General features: G+C 40.4%; 3 protein-coding genes across 7 annotated transcripts in view; all 3 read right to left on the bottom strand.

Moving 5' to 3' along the window:
- aqp10b (aquaporin 10b) overlaps positions 1-2,064 on the bottom strand; it is a 5,262-nt gene extending 3,198 nt beyond the window's left edge. Inside the window, 4 exon segments of the mRNA XM_046058500.1 lie at positions 930-1,056; positions 1,840-1,927; positions 1,929-2,020; positions 2,023-2,064. Of these exon segments, the coding sequence (XP_045914456.1) occupies positions 930-1,056; positions 1,840-1,927; positions 1,929-2,020; positions 2,023-2,049 (334 nt within the window). The 5' untranslated portion in view covers positions 2,050-2,064.
- Positions 2,065-5,921: 3,857 nt separating this feature from the next.
- On the bottom strand, positions 5,922-8,188 carry hax1 (HCLS1 associated protein X-1). Its single transcript, XM_046058581.1, has 7 exons — positions 8,010-8,188; positions 7,393-7,652; positions 6,788-7,008; positions 6,625-6,688; positions 6,412-6,545; positions 6,101-6,221; positions 5,922-6,018 (listed from the first exon to the last, which is right to left on the bottom strand). The coding sequence occupies exons 1-7, from the start codon at positions 8,072-8,074 to the stop codon at positions 5,945-5,947; spliced, it is 939 nt and encodes a 312-aa protein (XP_045914537.1). The 5' UTR covers positions 8,075-8,188; the 3' UTR covers positions 5,922-5,944.
- Positions 8,189-10,319: 2,131 nt separating this feature from the next.
- The window catches only part of ubap2l (ubiquitin associated protein 2-like), a 31,139-nt gene continuing 23,155 nt past the window's right edge, over positions 10,320-18,303 (bottom strand). For 3 of the 5 annotated variants that reach the window (XM_046058287.1, XM_046058286.1, XM_046058288.1), the window contains 4 exons: positions 17,767-17,892; positions 14,029-14,096; positions 13,664-13,858; positions 10,320-11,769 (listed from right to left, as the gene is read on the bottom strand). In XM_046058287.1, coding sequence (XP_045914243.1) covers positions 11,674-11,769; positions 13,664-13,858; positions 14,029-14,096; positions 17,767-17,892 — 485 coding nt within the window. In that variant the 3' untranslated portion in view covers positions 10,320-11,673. The remainder of the gene's footprint in view (positions 11,770-13,663; positions 13,859-14,028; positions 14,097-17,766; positions 17,893-18,303) is intronic. The other 2 variants (XM_046058289.1, XM_046058290.1) reach the window with 1 other exon arrangement.

Here is an 18,303-nt window from a genome sequence, read left to right as displayed (position 1 = left end):
AGTAATGGTGTGGGGTGGCATTTCTTTGGGGGGCCGCACAGCCCTCCATGTGCTCGCCAGAGGTAGCCTGACTGCCATTAGGTACCAAGATGAGATCCCCAGACCCCTTGTGAGACCATATGCTGGTGCGGTTGGCCCTGGGTTCCTCCTAATGCAAGACAATGCAAGACCTCATGTGGCTGGAGTGTGTCAGCAGTTCCTGCAAGAGGAAGGCATTGATGCTATGGACCGGCCCGCCCGTTCCCCAGACCTGAATCCAAGTGAGCACATCTGGGACATCATGTCTCGCTCCATCCACCAACACCACGTTGCACCACAGACTGTCCAGGAGTTGGCGGATGCTTTAGTCCAGGTCTGGGAGGAGATCCCTCAGGAGACCATCTGCCACCTCATCAGGAGCATGCCCAGGTGTTGTAGGGAGGTCATACAGGCACGTGGAGGCCATACACACTACTGAGCCTCATTCTGACTTGTTTTAAGGACATTACATCAAAGTTGGATCGGCCTGTAGTGTGGTTTTCCACTTTGATTTTGAGTGTGACTCCAAATCCAGACCTCCATGGGTTGATAAATTTGATTTCCATTGATCATTTTTGTGTGATTTTGTTGTCAGCACATTCAACTATGTAAAGGAAGGAGTATTTAATGAGATTATTTCATTCATTCAGATCTAGGATGTGTAATTTTAGTGTTCCCCTTTTATTGTATTTTTTTGAGCAGTGTAGTTTATCACACTTCACACAGCTCCCTCTGGAGCAACAAAAGGCTTTTTACATATTTCACATTTGCAGTAACTCCACAACCCCTGTAAACAGACGTTGTTGTGTTAAATTAGTGGAGTTAGTCTTTATGGATTTATTTTTTTTTACAGTAGAAACCAAAGGTTTAGCCCCCCTCACCTCTCAAATAATTTTCATACATTGCCTCACCTGAGACTCCACGAGATACAAAGACCCCAAATGTCACTCCCAGAGCAAATCCCAGATTGATTGACAGGTACTGCCCCTTCTTATCTTGCGTTGTGGTCACCTGGGCAACGGAGCCACATCCAAACAGCTGCAATTACATGAGATGAAGAGCCGTATTAGTGGAAGAAACATAAACCAACCTGAAAAACAATCTGCATGACTTATTTACGCATCACACAGAAAAGTTCTGGCACAGATAAGCAAAACAAACAGCGTTGCCTTGGAATATAATCTCCTTTTTTATGAACTTGATTGCTAAGGAACTTGCTTTATGATTTGTGTTGTAAATCCTCACTGTCCAGCCAGCAGAGACGAACAAACATCCCTGCTTATTACAAATCACTGATGAGCAACATTTTCGCCACCCTCACTCTTTATCCTCCACCCGTAACCTTACCCATCCTCCCACTCACTCACTCACTCGCTCCCTGGCACCCCCTCTTTCATTCTGTATCTCTCTTTCTTTCAGGCCAAAGTCCTTGGTTATCCATTGTGTGGATTAACTAACAAAACAAGGAGAGTGAGCATGTAATTGTTTTAGGAAAAAACTCTGTTGATGTTGAGTTTACTTTACAAGTGAGACTTACAGGACGAACTGGTAGAGAAGAAAATCACAATTTCTGCATTTTACAGCTTCAATTAAATGCAAAAGGCTGCATCTACCCTATGACTTTGCCTCAGCAGGTTTTTGTCGAGGCATTTTAAATACTAAAGCACACTAAGTATTGGCATTGACTTAAAGAGTGAATCTTTTGCTTTACGTAAAAAGTGCATGCATTATAAAAAGATACACATGGTCAACCTCTCTTAAATATACCTTAAGGGTGTCTCATGCAACTAACTTAAGTTTAGATTTTTTTTAAATACTCACAATCAGCACGTAGACTCCGAGGCATTCAGCCATGCACTCCCTGACCAGTTTGTTTCTGATCTGACACTTTCTCAGCAGCCTCTCCATCCTCTGCACCATCCAGCCACAGGTGAACATTCAGAGTGGGGACGCTGTCATCAGGTGGATCTGACCCGCACAGCACTGCACAGTCTGCCTGCCTGCCTTACTGAGCAGAGTTTGCCCTTTCATACTTGAGCTGTAGGATACGTCACACACTTTATGGTATCGGCCGGAGGTGGTGGTGTTTGTGAGCATGCATGAGAGGAAAATAGTTTATTTTGTAAGATATCCTGATCCTTACTGGATGAAAAATACTCTCCTCTACTCTACACAGAACTGGCCTTGCACCCTTCGGTCAGTTTGCTGTGGTCTCACCTGATCGGAATTGGCTCTGATTGTTCTTATCATTTGATTGGTTAATACATTTATTTATTTATTTTTTATGCAAACAGGATCTGACCCTAACAGCTCAGCATTCTTCATCTGAAACCTAAAGTGTTTACAAAAGGTCAAGCAAAATATATATCTTTCTTGATTCACAACTTATTTTGTTTATTTGTAACAACATGTTTTATGTGCAGCATTGCAGCAGTATAAATTACCACAGAATAATAAAGATGATGAGAGCTGGATCTCTCTTTGGCTAGAACCACATGCTTGGACCTTTATCACTGTAAGTTGTGATAAGAGTCATTACTCATCTCACAGACATGAAACAGATAAGCAACAACATTTATACTGTAGATTTTTTATAATGTTTATTTTTCATGTGATTCATATCAAGTGTATCTATTTTATACACCCTCAATTTTGCTGGACCTTTCAACTGGTGCCAACAGTGGAGTAAATCACAGCAAATTTAATTCAGTTCAGGTATGACCATCAAATTAATGACACACATCAGCATAGGAGATGACATGTATAGGTATAGTATAATCAAGTCTTATAAAAGATATTTCATCTTTACTTTATGGTCTAAAAGCCTCTGTAGAATAAGTTTAAAAGTCTTACAAACCTATTGGTTACCTGTGAAAATAACCTACCTTCTAAAAGGGAAAACCAGAGGAAGAACGTGAATGAAGGGGAAACAGCATGAATATGCTACACATGCGTCCTGCATTGCACTTTCTGATCATTCACAAGCTTCTTTTTTTTTTTTAACCTAGTAACAGGTACAAAGAAACAGCTGAATGCACATCTGATGCACATAAATCAACAAAAGTGCTCATACAGAAATGGGCACATATTAATGACAATCAAGGGTTGTCAAAAATCCACTGAGAGCTGAAGCTGAACACTTTATTTGACATGGATACAGGTATCCATGTCAAATAAAGTGGGGACAATTGGACTACATAAGGCAGCAAGAAAAATGCTAACACTGGAATTAGCTAATAAATCTTTTTTTATTATTTATTTATCTGCATGTAAATCTAAGCCCACCTCATGTTCATCTTGTTTTCTGATTGCACTTTCTGGTGATTTCTGCACATTACAGGCTTAAAAACAGGTGTGTTGCTCAAATGTTCTTTATGTTGTTTCTATGTTGGCCTTTTGGAAGCCCTGTTTTCTGCTACATTCATACAACATTTGAAAATTAAAGGCACCTTTCTTTGGTTCAGCCAGTGTCAGGACTCTGTTATCTACAATGATTTCTAGATATCATTATCTAGTTTTATAAGGCCTCAGATCATTGATTAAGTTGTAAAGTTAGGGCAGAGGATGGAAATGAGTTTAGATAGCAGGGAAGGTTCACCTTGAAAAAGCTGAACCTTTAAAAGATTGGAAATTCTTATTAATGGGAATTGATGACTTTTAATGCTTTACTGTCCACGCAGGAGCACAAATATGTTAGTAGCTGAGTGAGGATACTACGTTGTATAATTCCTATGTTTATGAAAATGGTGTGCAAGGACGGTTCTTTCTGAAGTAGAGTGTACTGCCTATTTTTCCAAGCAAAACTCAAAACTACAATTATCTCCACTCCCCTCATGAGGGCAGATTTGACAGAACACGACAAGAGCAATGAGACCTTTTGATATCTCACGCATGAAAGTATGTTTCTTTTTCTTTTTAAACTGAACATCAGTTAATGTTCTTTCCGTATCAAAGACATCTCAGATAAAGCACGTGGAAACCACAAACCTGACCTATGCCTCTACGCCTTATATAGAGGTCCATTTTTGAGAAGGACTGAGAAAGGAGAAAGGGCAGGGGAGGAGAAGAAGGAGAAGAAGAAGAAGGGGAATAAGCTAAATAAGATGGGGAGATGAGAAGATGTGGAATGCAGTCACGCTTTGATAAAAGAGCTTAAGTGATGAGCGGCTGATAAGGCTCAATTCCAATTTGGAGAGATCAAGACTCTTATCAGCTTGGTAGAAACAGGATGGCGTGCAAAGAAATGACAAGAACTGGACAAGCTGCGTTTACTGTCAGTGTTTTGATTACGTCACGTTTCACTTCAGTTCACTGGCATCAAATGTTTGAAATTCCTTCCAGTACGGCAATATGACAGTAGTAAACATTGTATTTTAAATTCAACCTAAACCAACTTGTTAAATGTCCTCCAGTTTATTCACTACACATTTTACAGCTGCTCTGTCCAAACCACTTTGTTTCATTTCTCTATACCACAAGCTGACAAAAAAACTGTTTACTGCTGGTCCTTTTCAGCACAAACTATCCTGGCACAATGGACCATAATCATACACTGCAATAGCATTTGTCTGAGTGTACATACATACATATTTGTATTCCCCTAAAGATCACTGAATGTTACTGGGAAGGATAAAAGCTACAGGTGGAGGACAGACACACACCCCAACCAGATCATTAAGTTACATCATCCCCCGCAAAACAAGGCTACAAAAATAAAATTAATATAAATGAAACTGGATGAGGTTGCCCTTTTTGGACTATGTGAGTTAAGTAGTTGAGTAAAAACTTTAAAATTGAAATACAAAGGCAGGATCTGCAATACAAGGTTAAGCATTTATGCATACACACAAAATAGTTTGGGACTTGCTTCCTATTTGTCCCATGCTATAGGCTCATCCTATTACATATTAATGTGAATTTAAATTGTCTGACATCATTTAAATAGTAGATGATTATGTATTTCACATTGTGTAATCAGAACAATTTTAAGAGTTACAATGGCTGCCAGTTCAAGGAGCCATTGTAAAGTATGTATTGTAATTATATGTGCCCCGTACTTCTGACACCTGATATCACCTTACTATGGCCGACGGAACATCAAGGACCACAATGGAAATAAGTCCTAGACTTTTTCGTGTTATCCTTGACAATTTCTTTACATGCAAGTCATTGATCATACATGTGTTTTATCTTGTCAAATAAACTAAAGACTGTAGTGTTTGCTAGTTCCTGAAACCAAAGCATTAACTTAAAATTGGTAAAATAATAACTGTAAACAAATCATGTTAAAAGTGACACTAACTTTTGCTAATTCGGCAAACTGACTCTGTAAATCTAAAGTTTGCTCACATTAAAATCTGCTAACATTAGCCATCATAAGCTAAGCCCAGATGTAGTAAGGCTGTAGCAACAAAACCTCTAAATGTATTGAATTGAACCACGCGTTTTTATTTATAGTGAATTCACTTACTTTTAAGACGGTGCCATTTCTTATTTTAGAAGTCGTGTTGAAAGTGGTCAAAAATAACAGGCAAATAACAAGGGTTTAAATACTGTATATTAAGACTCTTTATTTGAAATATCACACACACACACACACACACACACACACACACACAGGCTTATCCTACAAGAAAATTCAAAAGTAAAATATGCAATTGTGAATTGTTTAAGTGATGTGTCTCAAGTGAAAATTGCTAGTCTTCGGGATTGGCAGCTTTTAGTCTATGTTGTGAGTTGGAAACCCCAGCATCTGGCAAGAGACCCTATTCCAGCACATTCATTTGGCAATTGTAGGTCATGCAAGTGTTCTGTACATAGATCCTACAAATATGCAAACACGCAGCTGTGGAAAAACACTCACACTAAAATGTTTTCAGGGAACAAAAGCTACAGTCAACCAGTCGAGAGAATATACTTTTGCATTTTATTTAAACCCTCCAAAGAACTTGGAGAATACTGAATCATCGTCCCGCATGTCCGAAAATGGATTTTGACCACCTGAAATAAACACAAGAATGCATAAGAACTAGATCAAGCAATTAGATAGATCAAAATACCTTTACAACATAAATGGACTGACCTGGTCTGACACGTCCAGTGTGATGGTCTTGTCCCTCCGGGCTACCAAGGCCTCCTGAGCGAGTCACTGTGGTCTCTTCATTGCCTTGGCTGTCTCTGACTGTTCGCCTCTCCTCTACTGTCTGACAGACATCAAACCAGAAATAAAAAAACATAAATTCACAATGTATAAATAGTTAATTTATTTTCTGGTGTAAGATTGATTTATATATGATATTATATAAGAATCATTTCTCAGAACCCTAAAGATCTGCTGTGGGAGTATATGAATAAATGATTTATACTAAAATCAAGATAAACTGTTTCTCTCACCCCATCAGGTTTCACCACCTTGCTGACCATGACTGACTGGAAGAATGATCGCGTCCTGGGTTGGTTCGGTGCCTGACCAGCAGGTGGTGTCAGAATCTGATCCAGGCCCCCAGAGGAGACTGCAGAGTCCAGATCTAGAATAGGACAGGAATGGGGAAATCAGTTGGAACACACAAAACAAAACTTTACTGAAGGATTAAAAACATCACCTACCTCTGTCTTCTTTGCGCTCCTCCTCAGGAGCTTTCTGTGGCCCCCTCTTCCAAATATCATTAAACTGTTAAACCATAAGAAAGTTAATACATAACAGTAAACAGTAACACTCCATGTTACCATAGAAATAAAGTCTGGAAGTAGGAGCGAATATCTTATTCACCTTCGAAAAAGGCTTCCAGCTGCTGAATGGCGAACTGGGAAATTCTGGTGACTCATAGAAAGGGCGGCCATCATATCTGGGCTCTGTTGATGGCCCTGCTTGGAGTCCTTGTGGGTTGTCATCATCAGATTTGAGCATAAAGTCTCTCAGGGGGTTCCCACTGGAACCACCTCCACCCCTCTCTGCTCTGTCCTGAGGTGGTGGCATGATACTGGGAACACCTAGAACATAATGAACACACCGACTGAATCTACAACTGAGAATTGCAATTGACTGACTGATGACCTGTTGGTAATCTTAAAGCTAGATTACCGACAGGGCAAAACAGGCAACTGACCAGGGGGGCCTCCAGGATGACTGTGTGTAAACTGGTTTGTGCTAACTCTAATTTAATTGAACATTTATGTCTGTAAATGCACCACAAAAGCACAATATCAGCTGACATGATGAGGGTCTTCAGAAAGGTGTGTACTGTTTCAAGACCTGATCTTGAGGTCCTGTCGTGAAGATAGTTCAATGTGTCAAAATTAAGTTTTAAAGGCCCTGAAAATGTTCTAGGGCAAAGAAAACCAGTAACGTACTGGATCATGGCTCAGTTTTCATACCGAAGTGTCCAGACTCTGGCTGTCCGTCTCTGCGACCCAGCTGGGAGAAGATCTCTTCCATCTCTCTGAGGACGTGGCCAAACACCGGAGGCTCCTGGATCCTCATCCCGTCGGGACCTAAGCTGAAGCCAAACCTCCAGGCACTGTCAAAGGGGTCCTGCTGGTCTCCCCGGAACCCATCATAGTAGAATCCATCTTCTTCTTCATCATCATCTTCTTCATCGTCGTCATCATGAGTCATGGCATCGAAGAAGGGGTCCCTGATACGTTACAGTAAGTAAAACTGATTGAGTATTCGTGGTGTACATTCACGATCAAATCTTGCTTTGGTTTTGCTAGCGTGATGTCAACTATCTTAACAGTTACGTTAATAGATCTAAAAGTACTCAATCGTATTAATCCTGAGGTCACTCTTACCCAAAATAAAACAGCAACCATATTAGCCGAGGGACCCCTGTGGTCATCCTGACACTAATCTTGTCGCTAAAGCTGTTTTCATTACCTAACTGGTAACAAACAGCGTGCAATGTATCAAGGTTACCAAATTAGCGAACCTCTGTTAGCTTAGCTGAGTGACAGCTGCGTAACGTTACTTGACTTTTACTCCATAAACTTACCGTCGGCCACGATAATGGCCTCCAGGTACACCGAAGAAGCCGCGAAATAAATCAAAAACACTCATTTGATGACAGCTTTCAGAGAAAACTAAATCATAACTGAAAAAAACAGATCCACCAACAGCACTGAACACAACAAACGCCTCAGTTGTCAACAGTGTCGTAAAGTGTTACAGATACTTCAGCAACCAGTCGTGTGCGCGCTGCGTTACCGTAAACATTACAAGAAACGCGCAGCGGAAATAGCAGCCCACACTCAGGCGCCTACTGATTTTACATTTGAAATGCTAATGTTAGCAATGGAAAATGTTGAGGGGTTTAAACAATTCAAATTGTCCGGGTTTATAAGCTGTCGTCAATGATGTGAAGTAGACAGTAGTGGTACAGTAGGTTTATACAAGTTGAGATACTTCTACTTCACATATTTTTAAAGGGAATTTAGCTTTTTACTTAACTACATTTATCTAACTTTATTTAATTTGCAGATAAAGCTTCTACATTAAAACATGAACATATAAAATATGATCTATTGTTGTTGATGGAACTATATATAGCAGATAAACTCTGCATCTCAACCCACTACAACGTTAAAAAATTTATACAAGGTCAGTAGTGAAATATAATAACCATTGTGCTGCATTTACTTTTATTACCTTAAACATTTTGATGGTAATAGGTCTGAATGTTTACTTCAGTAAAAATCTGAATGCACTTTTTCTTGGTAATGGAGTATTTTTACAGCGTAAAAATAAAGGATTGATAAAGGATCTCAATACCTATTCCAGCACCTGTATCTGGTTTAGAGGGGAAAATCAATGTATACAATGTAAATTATACTGTCCTTTGTTTTATTGCTATATATCCTACTGAATGTTGAAGTTCATCATAACGTGTGACCCTTTCTGTATATGACATAGTTTTGTATTTATGTTTTATAATTTAGATTAAAATATAATGTATACAAAAGAACATTGTTCCACCACCGGACTGCTGTTTCCTGGCAACGGTGTTCAATCGCCAACCATCCGGCGAAAAGGTCCAACGCGCGTCATAACGCCGGTGTTATGCCGAGTTTTGCCTGCGTGCAGAGAATTGCATGCACCTCCAAATACTTCTTTTAAACGCTATAATATTCTTTGTGGGGTCCATCAATGGTGTTAAATGATTCGAAGTATATATTTTATGAACGTTTAGTCTTTAATATTTTAATACACTTAGAAGTACCATTCCTTGACATTCAGTAAATGTGGTGATAACGCCGTTTGACCAATGAGCACAGCAAAGTGTCTTAGAAGGACCTAAAGAGGACATGCATGCGTGGATGCATAATTCGGCATATCAAATGTTGTAGGGTACCAGTTAGCGTTCAGTGCAGTACACCAATACATTTCACAATGGAAGCGTTTGGATTGTGCACCACAAAACGTACGGCATTGTGATAGCTCATTGTGAAATGAATAAAGGAATGGGTTAATTAGGCATTTTTAGCTCAGACGTTTGACTGAATGCAACCTCCCTTATTTTGCAAAATACAGATCGGTTTTCTTGACTTAGTCAGCTTTTTGAATACTGATCAGTCACCCAAAGTGAAGTTTTTCAGTAGCAGTGAAAGAACTTAAGAGCCTTTATTTAACGCCACATTCAAAATTTATCTAACTCTGTAAAGTAACTAGCAACTGTTACTTTTTGAATCCAGTACATTTAATTAATATTTCCCTTCTGAAATTTGGTGGAGTAAAAGTATAGAGTAGCATAACAGTTTCCCTACTTGATTAAATTAAGTAAACGTGCCACCACTGCTTTTCAAGTTACCACTGATAATGCCTCTGCTACAACCCAACATTAAGGACAGAAAGACATGTTTATCTCCAGCATGGCTGCATGTTGACGTGATTACTCTGAATGAAGATATACATTTGGCAGTATAAGGCAATTCTTTAGGAAATCTGAACGTATTTCGGTGACATCCTCGACATTTAGCCAGTCCAACCTGTTCAGCAGTAAAGTGTCAATCACATAAAGATTATTATTGGAGTTTAATTTGGTAATACTGATCCCCTGGAGTCCTTGGAGAACTCCTATAACAGACCCCTAAAACCTCAGAGTCTGACGGTTTCAGCTGTGCCAAACACTTGATGGTACAAGCTCCTCACAGTTTGTCAATTCATTGTTCTGCTGATATCAAGAATCTGAATTAACGTTTCAAGCTGTCCGATGAATCAAGGCCAGCCTTCAGCCACACCCCCACGGCATCACTGTCAAACTGTTGAAAGAGATGCTGCTGTATTTACAAGCCACATGAGAAACAAATAGTTTCTTAAAAGACATTCACATCCAAAATGATGAAAATGTCTTTTTCCTGTTTATTTACTTAATATTTATATATTTTTACAAAATAAAAAAAATATATGAAACAAAAAGCTAACAAGTCTGCAAGGATTTGAGAAGAAAAAGGAGAAAGCCATCGAACAAACAGGAACTACAGTACTTGTGTTTTTTTTATATATGTACAAGACAAGTTTATCCATTTAAATTTTAAAACGCACAGTACAAAAAGAAAAAAAAAAAATCACTGACAAAAAAAACAAACAAAAAAAAAAAACATAGTACAATTCTGTCCATCAGTATTCAATGTTTCAGGTTTCCTTATAATGGGGGACAGGTGGTGGAGCAGGGAGGAGGTGGGGGGCCTCAGAAACAAAATAAAAACACACTGGAAGGCAGACTGGGTGTGTATTGGCCTTGGAAATCACTCAAAATCTCTTGCAGAAGGGGTGGGACATACTTATAATTCATGGGAACACAGTTACTGTACAAGTGTTGGATAATGAAAAATCCTGTGCTAGGCAGAAAACAAAGCACAGTACACAACCCGTGGCCCCCCCGTGTGTACAAACATGCACGCAGTCACATGACAAACACACTTTCCTCACAGTCCAAGCCAGTGAGAGCTTGCTTATATGTCTTTATATATAATATATCTATATTTGGTAAAAAATAAACTTCACAACTCTACCAATTTTTGAGAATTGTTTTTTTCAAACTTAAAATGACATAAAAATGAAAAACAAAACAAAAATACAACAGCAATTAAGCTAATTATTGTGTTTGGGTATTTGTGTGGGAGGGAAGAGTTTCCACCAAAATTGACAGGGGGAGAGAAATACAAAACCAGCCTGTCCCCCCACCTTCAGATATTAACTTCATTCCTCCCCATCAGCAAGAGAAAAAAAAAAAAAAAAAAAAAGACAACCATACAGGAAACATTCATTCTTTTAGAAAACAGTTCTATGTTACATACAAGTGAAAGAAAAATGGGGGGGGGGGGGTCAGGGGGGGATTAACACGATACAAATTCCCAACACGCAATATTTCACCTCTTGGCGGTGTATTTCTATAACCATCTACTTCCGATCTCCACTCTCTTCTAAGCCCCTCCTGTTCCCTCCCTCCCTCCCCATCCATGCATCATTACAGTGCTCGTTCTCTCAGCACAGCACCTCCTCTGACCGCAGTCAGAGCTGCGGGAGTGCTGGGCCAAGAGACTGGGGAGGGAATCTCTGCAGGAGGAAGAGGGAGTTTATATGTGGAGACAGTTGGCAGAAGGAGTGATGAGCCCCCTTCTTGCTTCTGTCAACAGTGGGGGGGAGGGGGGGAGATGTTGTTAGTTTGCACCCCAGTTGTAGCTGTTGTATGCCGACTTGTTGATCTGAGACTTCTGCTGAATGGAGGCGTTCTGGCTGCGCTGTCCAGTGCCGCTCTGTTGAGAGGGGAGAAAAGAGCGGAGTTCATCTGTGAGCTGCTGCTTTATACATGATTTGACTATAGGCAGGACTTGACGATTCTGATTGAACTATGTAAATCCTTAGTTGAGGACAGCCCTATTAGAGACTTTAGTGCAGTTTAGTGACTTGTCCGACTCCTTAGGCTACGATTTTAGTATGTTTTATTGTTGTCTATTTGGACTAAACACAGGAATGATCAGCCTCACATGTGACTGAATAGAAATGACAAATTATGTAAAACGTGTTTCTTGCTGACAGACTCTCCAATTCTCTCTGACTTTAATTGTCTCCATAATAAAAGTTAATGGGAGAAATAAAAGAAAAATCTTTCTAATAAATGTAGAAAGTTGTTTGTGGGGCTTTTGTTGCTCAGACCTAGAGCCCAAGCAATTTATCGTTTCACAGATATTATCGGCTGATATTAGCTACTTGCAGATATATCTGCATCGGTCTTTATAACAGCCGATATATGACTATTAAACAAGAAAGAGTCAGATCCTTCCCTCAGGTCATGAGTGTTGCATAGTTTGCCCACCAGAGGGCACTCTGCAGCTCCTCTGTTCAAAACACTGCAGCACCACAGAACAAAACATAAGGTGACTGGAGCCTACCGGAGCTAAGAAGAGTAGCTCCTGGTAGCTCTCACAATCAGTGTTCAATATTTCTTTAGTTTTGACTCTTATTTATCAACAACTTCTGGTTCAAGCAAGGAACGAGGAGTGTGGAAACGACAAATAAGAGACTTGTGAAACACTCCATGTATACATTCAATTCCATCCATTAGTTTTTGCTATGCAACAATGTTTATCTTCTTCTTATATCTAAGTTTCCAATGAACTCTGGTGCGGACCGGTTTGGTTTATTTAGGCCAGTGTGAAAGCTGTCAATCAAACTCAGGTGTGGACTAAACAATGAGACCGACACAGCCTGTCAACTGATTGCACCTCAAGTCTGAACCAAACAGGTTGAAGCTGCTTTTAGCTACGATGCTGTGCACAGATGGAACAAAGGACCAGGCGATCACAAATGTGCCCTAACACTTTCACATCTAAATTAAATTGAATAACTGATTAGTGTCTCTACTACACTTTTACTTCCTTTGTTGCATTTCATCTTATCAATTTTTTTAAATTTCATTGTATCTTGACTGATCTTAAGATTTTTTTGCTTAATCCTTTTTGTTGCCTATGTAATGTATATTGAACTGCCTCTGTGTCTGAAATGTGCATATACATCTGTTGGGTTTCTTTTTGTGGTGTGAAAGCAAAAATGGACCAACCACAGTATTTTGTAAAATAGCATGAATTCAAAACCTGATGAATGTATTTTATAGAAGAACATTTGGTTTCCATGTTAACAAGTATGCACCTTCAACGTGAGTGTAGGGATGTTCCCTGATGCACCAGAAGGTTGAAAGGAGTAAAGCAGAGGGGTGCTAAGGTTGTGCCTCATTTAAAAAAAATAAATAAATAAAGTGAAGAATTGTACCCACACAGGAAGTTCTCCCCCTTGTAGTCAGATGTTTAAGGGTCCACAATGTGTTTTTTCTACCCATTGGTCATTCCTTTGCTGTTGCATCCTGAACTAACAATGCTCATATTTCTGTAGGGAGCTCTATGACACCAGAGAAGAACATATAAGGTGCAGTGAAGTGCTGCATGATCTGCTGTCAGTCACTGGAATATGATTTCCCCATGGTGGTCCATGTAGCATCAGTGATGCAAGAAGACAGTGACTAAAACAGCTTCCCGTCAGTCCATTTGATGAAATAAAAGTATCTTTTTATCTTCTCGGTCCTGAACTACAGGTGTGAAAGAGACCTGCACCAACAGACGGAGAAAAACAACAACAAAGAAGCATTTGCACTACCTGTCCATCCTGCTGCAGGTGGTGATGCAGAATCTGAGAGTGGGGTTGTTGGTGTGGCGCCAGGATGTGCATGAAGGGGGCCGGAGCATAGCCAGCGGCAGCCGGGGGGTTGATGGGTCCCCCGCTCCCCAGAGCTGAGGGCAGGCTGAACGAAGCTGCTGGCGTGCCGGCATGGAAACCCTGCTTCTCAAACGACTGCAGCAGGAAGTGAGACAAACAAGAGACATTTTTGCTTTATTCAAAACTGTATTTGCTCAGTTTCAGTGACCGACTAATGTCTTTTTAATGCACTTTCACCATATGAAAGTGGAAAGTCCTTCCCTGCGAGGAAAGGCTTGAAATATTTATCATAGATGTAGGATTACCTGCGTCTTTGTGTAAACAGACCCTGAAATGTCTGGTACCCCTGTGTTGCTTGATGTCACAGAGACTCCTGCAGAGACAGAGCAGAGGGGAGACAAAATTAGTCCAAAAACGGGAAGAACAGAGCATGAAAAGGTAACTTAAGGAACACCGACCAAAGAAACCGTGATCCGCCACATGGTTATATTCAGATTCTAACCAGCACAATTGCTATATGGTGTACCAACAGAAAATCTAATGTCTATAATTCTATAGACACTTTATAGACACATATTTGTGGCAACAATTCCACAATTCAAGCGTCTGTGTGAACATCTACGTCAGCGTAATAATTCAGTGAGGACAGGAGAGATAGAGAGAGACAGGGTGAGGAGATGAAGGAGGATGAGATGAATAGGAAGAAGGTGAGAAAGATTGCGTCGCAGCGAATCAGTTCCCGTCAGCCACAGAGCAAGAGGACTGATAACATGACGAAATAATCATGTGAGTGAGTACAGTGACAGGTCTAACATGACATCCAACATCCTCCTCCTCCACCTTGTGTGTGAACACTATTACAACCTGTAAACAAAAATCCATTTTTTGATGTGATTGCAAGGTGTGAGCAACACAATTACTCCAAATCTAAGCCGTAGTAGTAGGGATGTCACGATAACCAATACTTTAGTACCAAGTCAATACCAAGATTCTGAAAAAATGACTGTACTCTTCAATCTGCCTTGTAGGAAACGGAGTAATAAATTTGCAACAGCCACTATGCAAAACTGTGCCATTGAACTTCTCCGACTAAAAGCGGAAACGCATTCAACTTAGCGAAGCTCCTCAGACAGACATCCATATCCAAAATGTTATCCTTATCGTATCTTTATCCTGAAATACATGTTACTGTTATTTTTGTTTGAGGCCGCTGGCATTGCTGTGTAGCCTAGCCAACTAACATAATGCTAAAGCCAGCTAACATAATGTAAACATAACTCCTGGAGGGACTGTTTTTATTTATTAGCCTACTTGAAGCATCATGTCGCTATTGTTTTTTGTAATGTTAAATGTTTTTATTACATTAAAGGAGTGTGTTATAGCACATGGGGTTTATTTTTTCTGTTTTGCCGTGGTATCGAATTGGTTATCGAGAATCCTGGAATTTTACTGGTATTGGTATCAACTGCTAAATATCTGGTACTGCGACATCCCTATGTAGTAGTGCTTCTTTTTGCTATTGACAGGCTCAGACTGTTACACCAGGGCCCCGTTTCAGAAAGCGGGATTAGTGAAAATTCTGAGTATGTTAAGCCCGAGATGAGGGAAACTGGGTTTTCCGTTTCCGAGAACGAGATAAGATAATCCCTAGATCAGTAACTCCGGCCTCGGGAGGAGGTGAGGTTCACGGGATAAGTTGGAAAACTGTCAGTTTCTCTGACTCCTCCCCTCCCTCCCTCACTCTCCCTCCACGGTTTCATTTCCTTATTCATTCTGTCAATATCAAAGCTGTCTTTAAAAACTTAAATCCAAGTTAGATAGACTATTAGGTTTTTACCCAAACATGATCTTGAACATGACCGCTTTAATGATCAATCTCCGCACATTGTGGATTTATCCTCAGTACAGAATAAAATCTATGTCCATCTTTAACGCTGCGACTCTGTGGACAGTTGCACTGAAAACACTTACTGTTGGCTACATTACTGCAGTAATCACGGTTTAATGTGTAACCTATAAAACTGATCAGTGAACAGTAATCTTTCATATTGTAGGCTAGTCGCACTGATTGGAACATTCCTATCGTCATTAACTGGAGATAATGTGACTATTTCTGAGTGAGGATGACTGTGGTGCAGCTGAAACAAATTGGCCTAAATAAGGTTTAAAAGTGAGTTTTTCATTATTAGCTGCTGATCTGAATGTGTTTTGACAGCATTAATAAAATACGAAATGAGCAAGATTTTATTAATATAAAATAGACTTCTAAAACTTTAACTTATAGGCTAGACACATATTCCACTGCGAAAAATAGCTAAAAGCTAACCTGCTGGGTATGACTGTGACTTTACAATCACAGGTTCATGAGTAAACTGCGTCTTATATTTGATCTATACCTATTTTCAGAATCAGGTAGCCGATTGCCACCGGCATTTTCTCCCGTTGGGTTACAGCTTAATAAATATAGCCTTCCTATTTGTATGGGCTGTAGCACTTTATCATTCATTAAGGAAATTCCAGTCTGGTAAATGATGAATGAGGAACGCTGTATAGTAGCCTAATAATGTTAACGCATTGATCCTTCTTCCACTCCTGCGTTTTAGAGCCAATCATGGTCCGCGCTGGCAAACATTCATATTTATAGCTCCATCCGATTAAAATGGAGGCCTTTATTTACTCTGATACTAGTATCAGAGATCCATTGATGATGGCTTTTTTTCCATCCCCACGCACACGCTTCAATCAGGCTCAACATACCCGATTGAATTTTCTGTTCTAGAACAGCTGATCAGAATAAATTCAGAGTTTCCCATCTCAGGCTCAACCCAGAGCTCAGGGATAAGCTCAGAGTTTGTTAAGCCTGCTTTAAGCCCTGGTGTCTGACAACATCCTGGAAAGGATCCATACCAGGGGCTCCCGATGACACCATTTGTTTTGAGGCGAGTTGTTGCAGGTCAGTGACGGTAGAAACGAAGGAGGAGTTAGGAGACTTTATCTCCTAACGTTACTCCAACACAACAAACTCCTCTCTGACTCACACACGAGACTTCAGTTTCAAAACTACGGGTGTCGCCGGGAGTCACTCAAAGGAATCCTTTCCATGATGTTGCCAAACACCTGGTATATAACAGGCACAATTGCCATTTCGACACCTAAATATGTGAAAATAGGGCCCAGGTTTAAAAATACCGAAATTATCCTTTAAGAATAGGGGTTTGTGTAATTTTACAGCTTTAAATAATGTCCTTTGCCAGCAGAGAGACCATCACTGTGTGCTGCAGTAATCTTCACATTAATCTGATAGAGATTCATACATGTCCTTTGCTATAAGCATTACAGAAATGTTACTGAAATGTTACTAGGACCAAGCGTGTGATTGCTGTTGCGACTTTTCTGAAGTACAAACAAAAAAAACCCAAAACAAAACACAGGAGACAGGAGACCAACATAAAATTGGCATCACATTCACGTGCCTGAAAGAGAAATCAATAAAAATAAATCTCACAACCTCATATAGGACGGTATTGTCTGATCGAGTAAGAAATTTTGTTTCCCTTTTAGGTTGTTGTTACCTACTTCACTGACAGAACAGCAAACTCAATACTGTGGAGACAGACATACCAGCAATGACAACATGAGTGAAGAGCAAGCAACACAGAGGGAAAATGGGACAGCATCAACCAGGGCTAACTCATCAGTTTATAGCAGCAACAGCCCTTGTGACCTGCCACATTTTTTACTCTAAACCTGATTATTACACAGCGTAATTGTTTGGAATATACAAGCCAGATTGGATTTATGATGAGTTGCCCTGGAAGACAAGTAATAGACAGAATGGTAGACAGGGCTTGTAAGAGAGGCAGGCTGCACTGGGCTGTCTAAAAGTGGATGTAATGCGACAGGTCTTCCCATAGGCACAGCTCATCAGCAATGAGGCAAAGGAACGAGAGCAAAGAGGGGGAGACACAAGGAGGAAGACGGGAGGGACAGGGGTTTTTTTTCCCCTTCTTTTTTGTTTTAATTTGGCATGTGGCGGCACTCACCGACTCCAGGCCCGGTGACAGAGTTGGCTGGCTTGTTTTGTGCAGAAGCGGCAGCGGCCACGGCAGTGCCGTATCCGCCCTTACAGAAATCCCCACTCCCTGAAGCCTGGCCCACATCCTCATAGCCTGCAACAGTCAGACACACAGCCGCAGCCCACAGCGTTAGACACACCAGGCAGGGGAAGCAGACCTGCCCCAGATAGCGTTTGCAAATCATTCATAGCGTTTGTTTGAAACTGTGCACCACATGGACAGGTTTTACCAAATTGCAACAATACAAATAGTGTCAAGTCCTCTAGGAAACACTATATACACTGACATCGGGATACTTTACTGTAAGAATTATCAGAGTAATTATTATTAGAACTTTGACACTAAATGCATTGTCCTCTCTGGCAAAGCCTGCAACAAGCAGTTCAGAATCAACGCCAACATCATTTGCAAGTACTATTTGACCCAAGTCTGAGAGGAGGAGGTGGGGGAAGTGAGGGGACAGGCAGGGTGTGTGTGGGAGGGAGAGGGGGGTTGGAGAGTGAG

Source organism: Micropterus dolomieu, linkage group LG09 (assembly GCF_021292245.1).
Source record: "Micropterus dolomieu isolate WLL.071019.BEF.003 ecotype Adirondacks linkage group LG09, ASM2129224v1, whole genome shotgun sequence".
NCBI lineage: Eukaryota > Metazoa > Chordata > Actinopteri > Centrarchiformes > Centrarchidae > Micropterus > Micropterus dolomieu.
The sequence above is the reverse complement of the archived record's forward strand: the minus strand, read 5'-3'. Positions and strand labels throughout refer to the sequence as shown.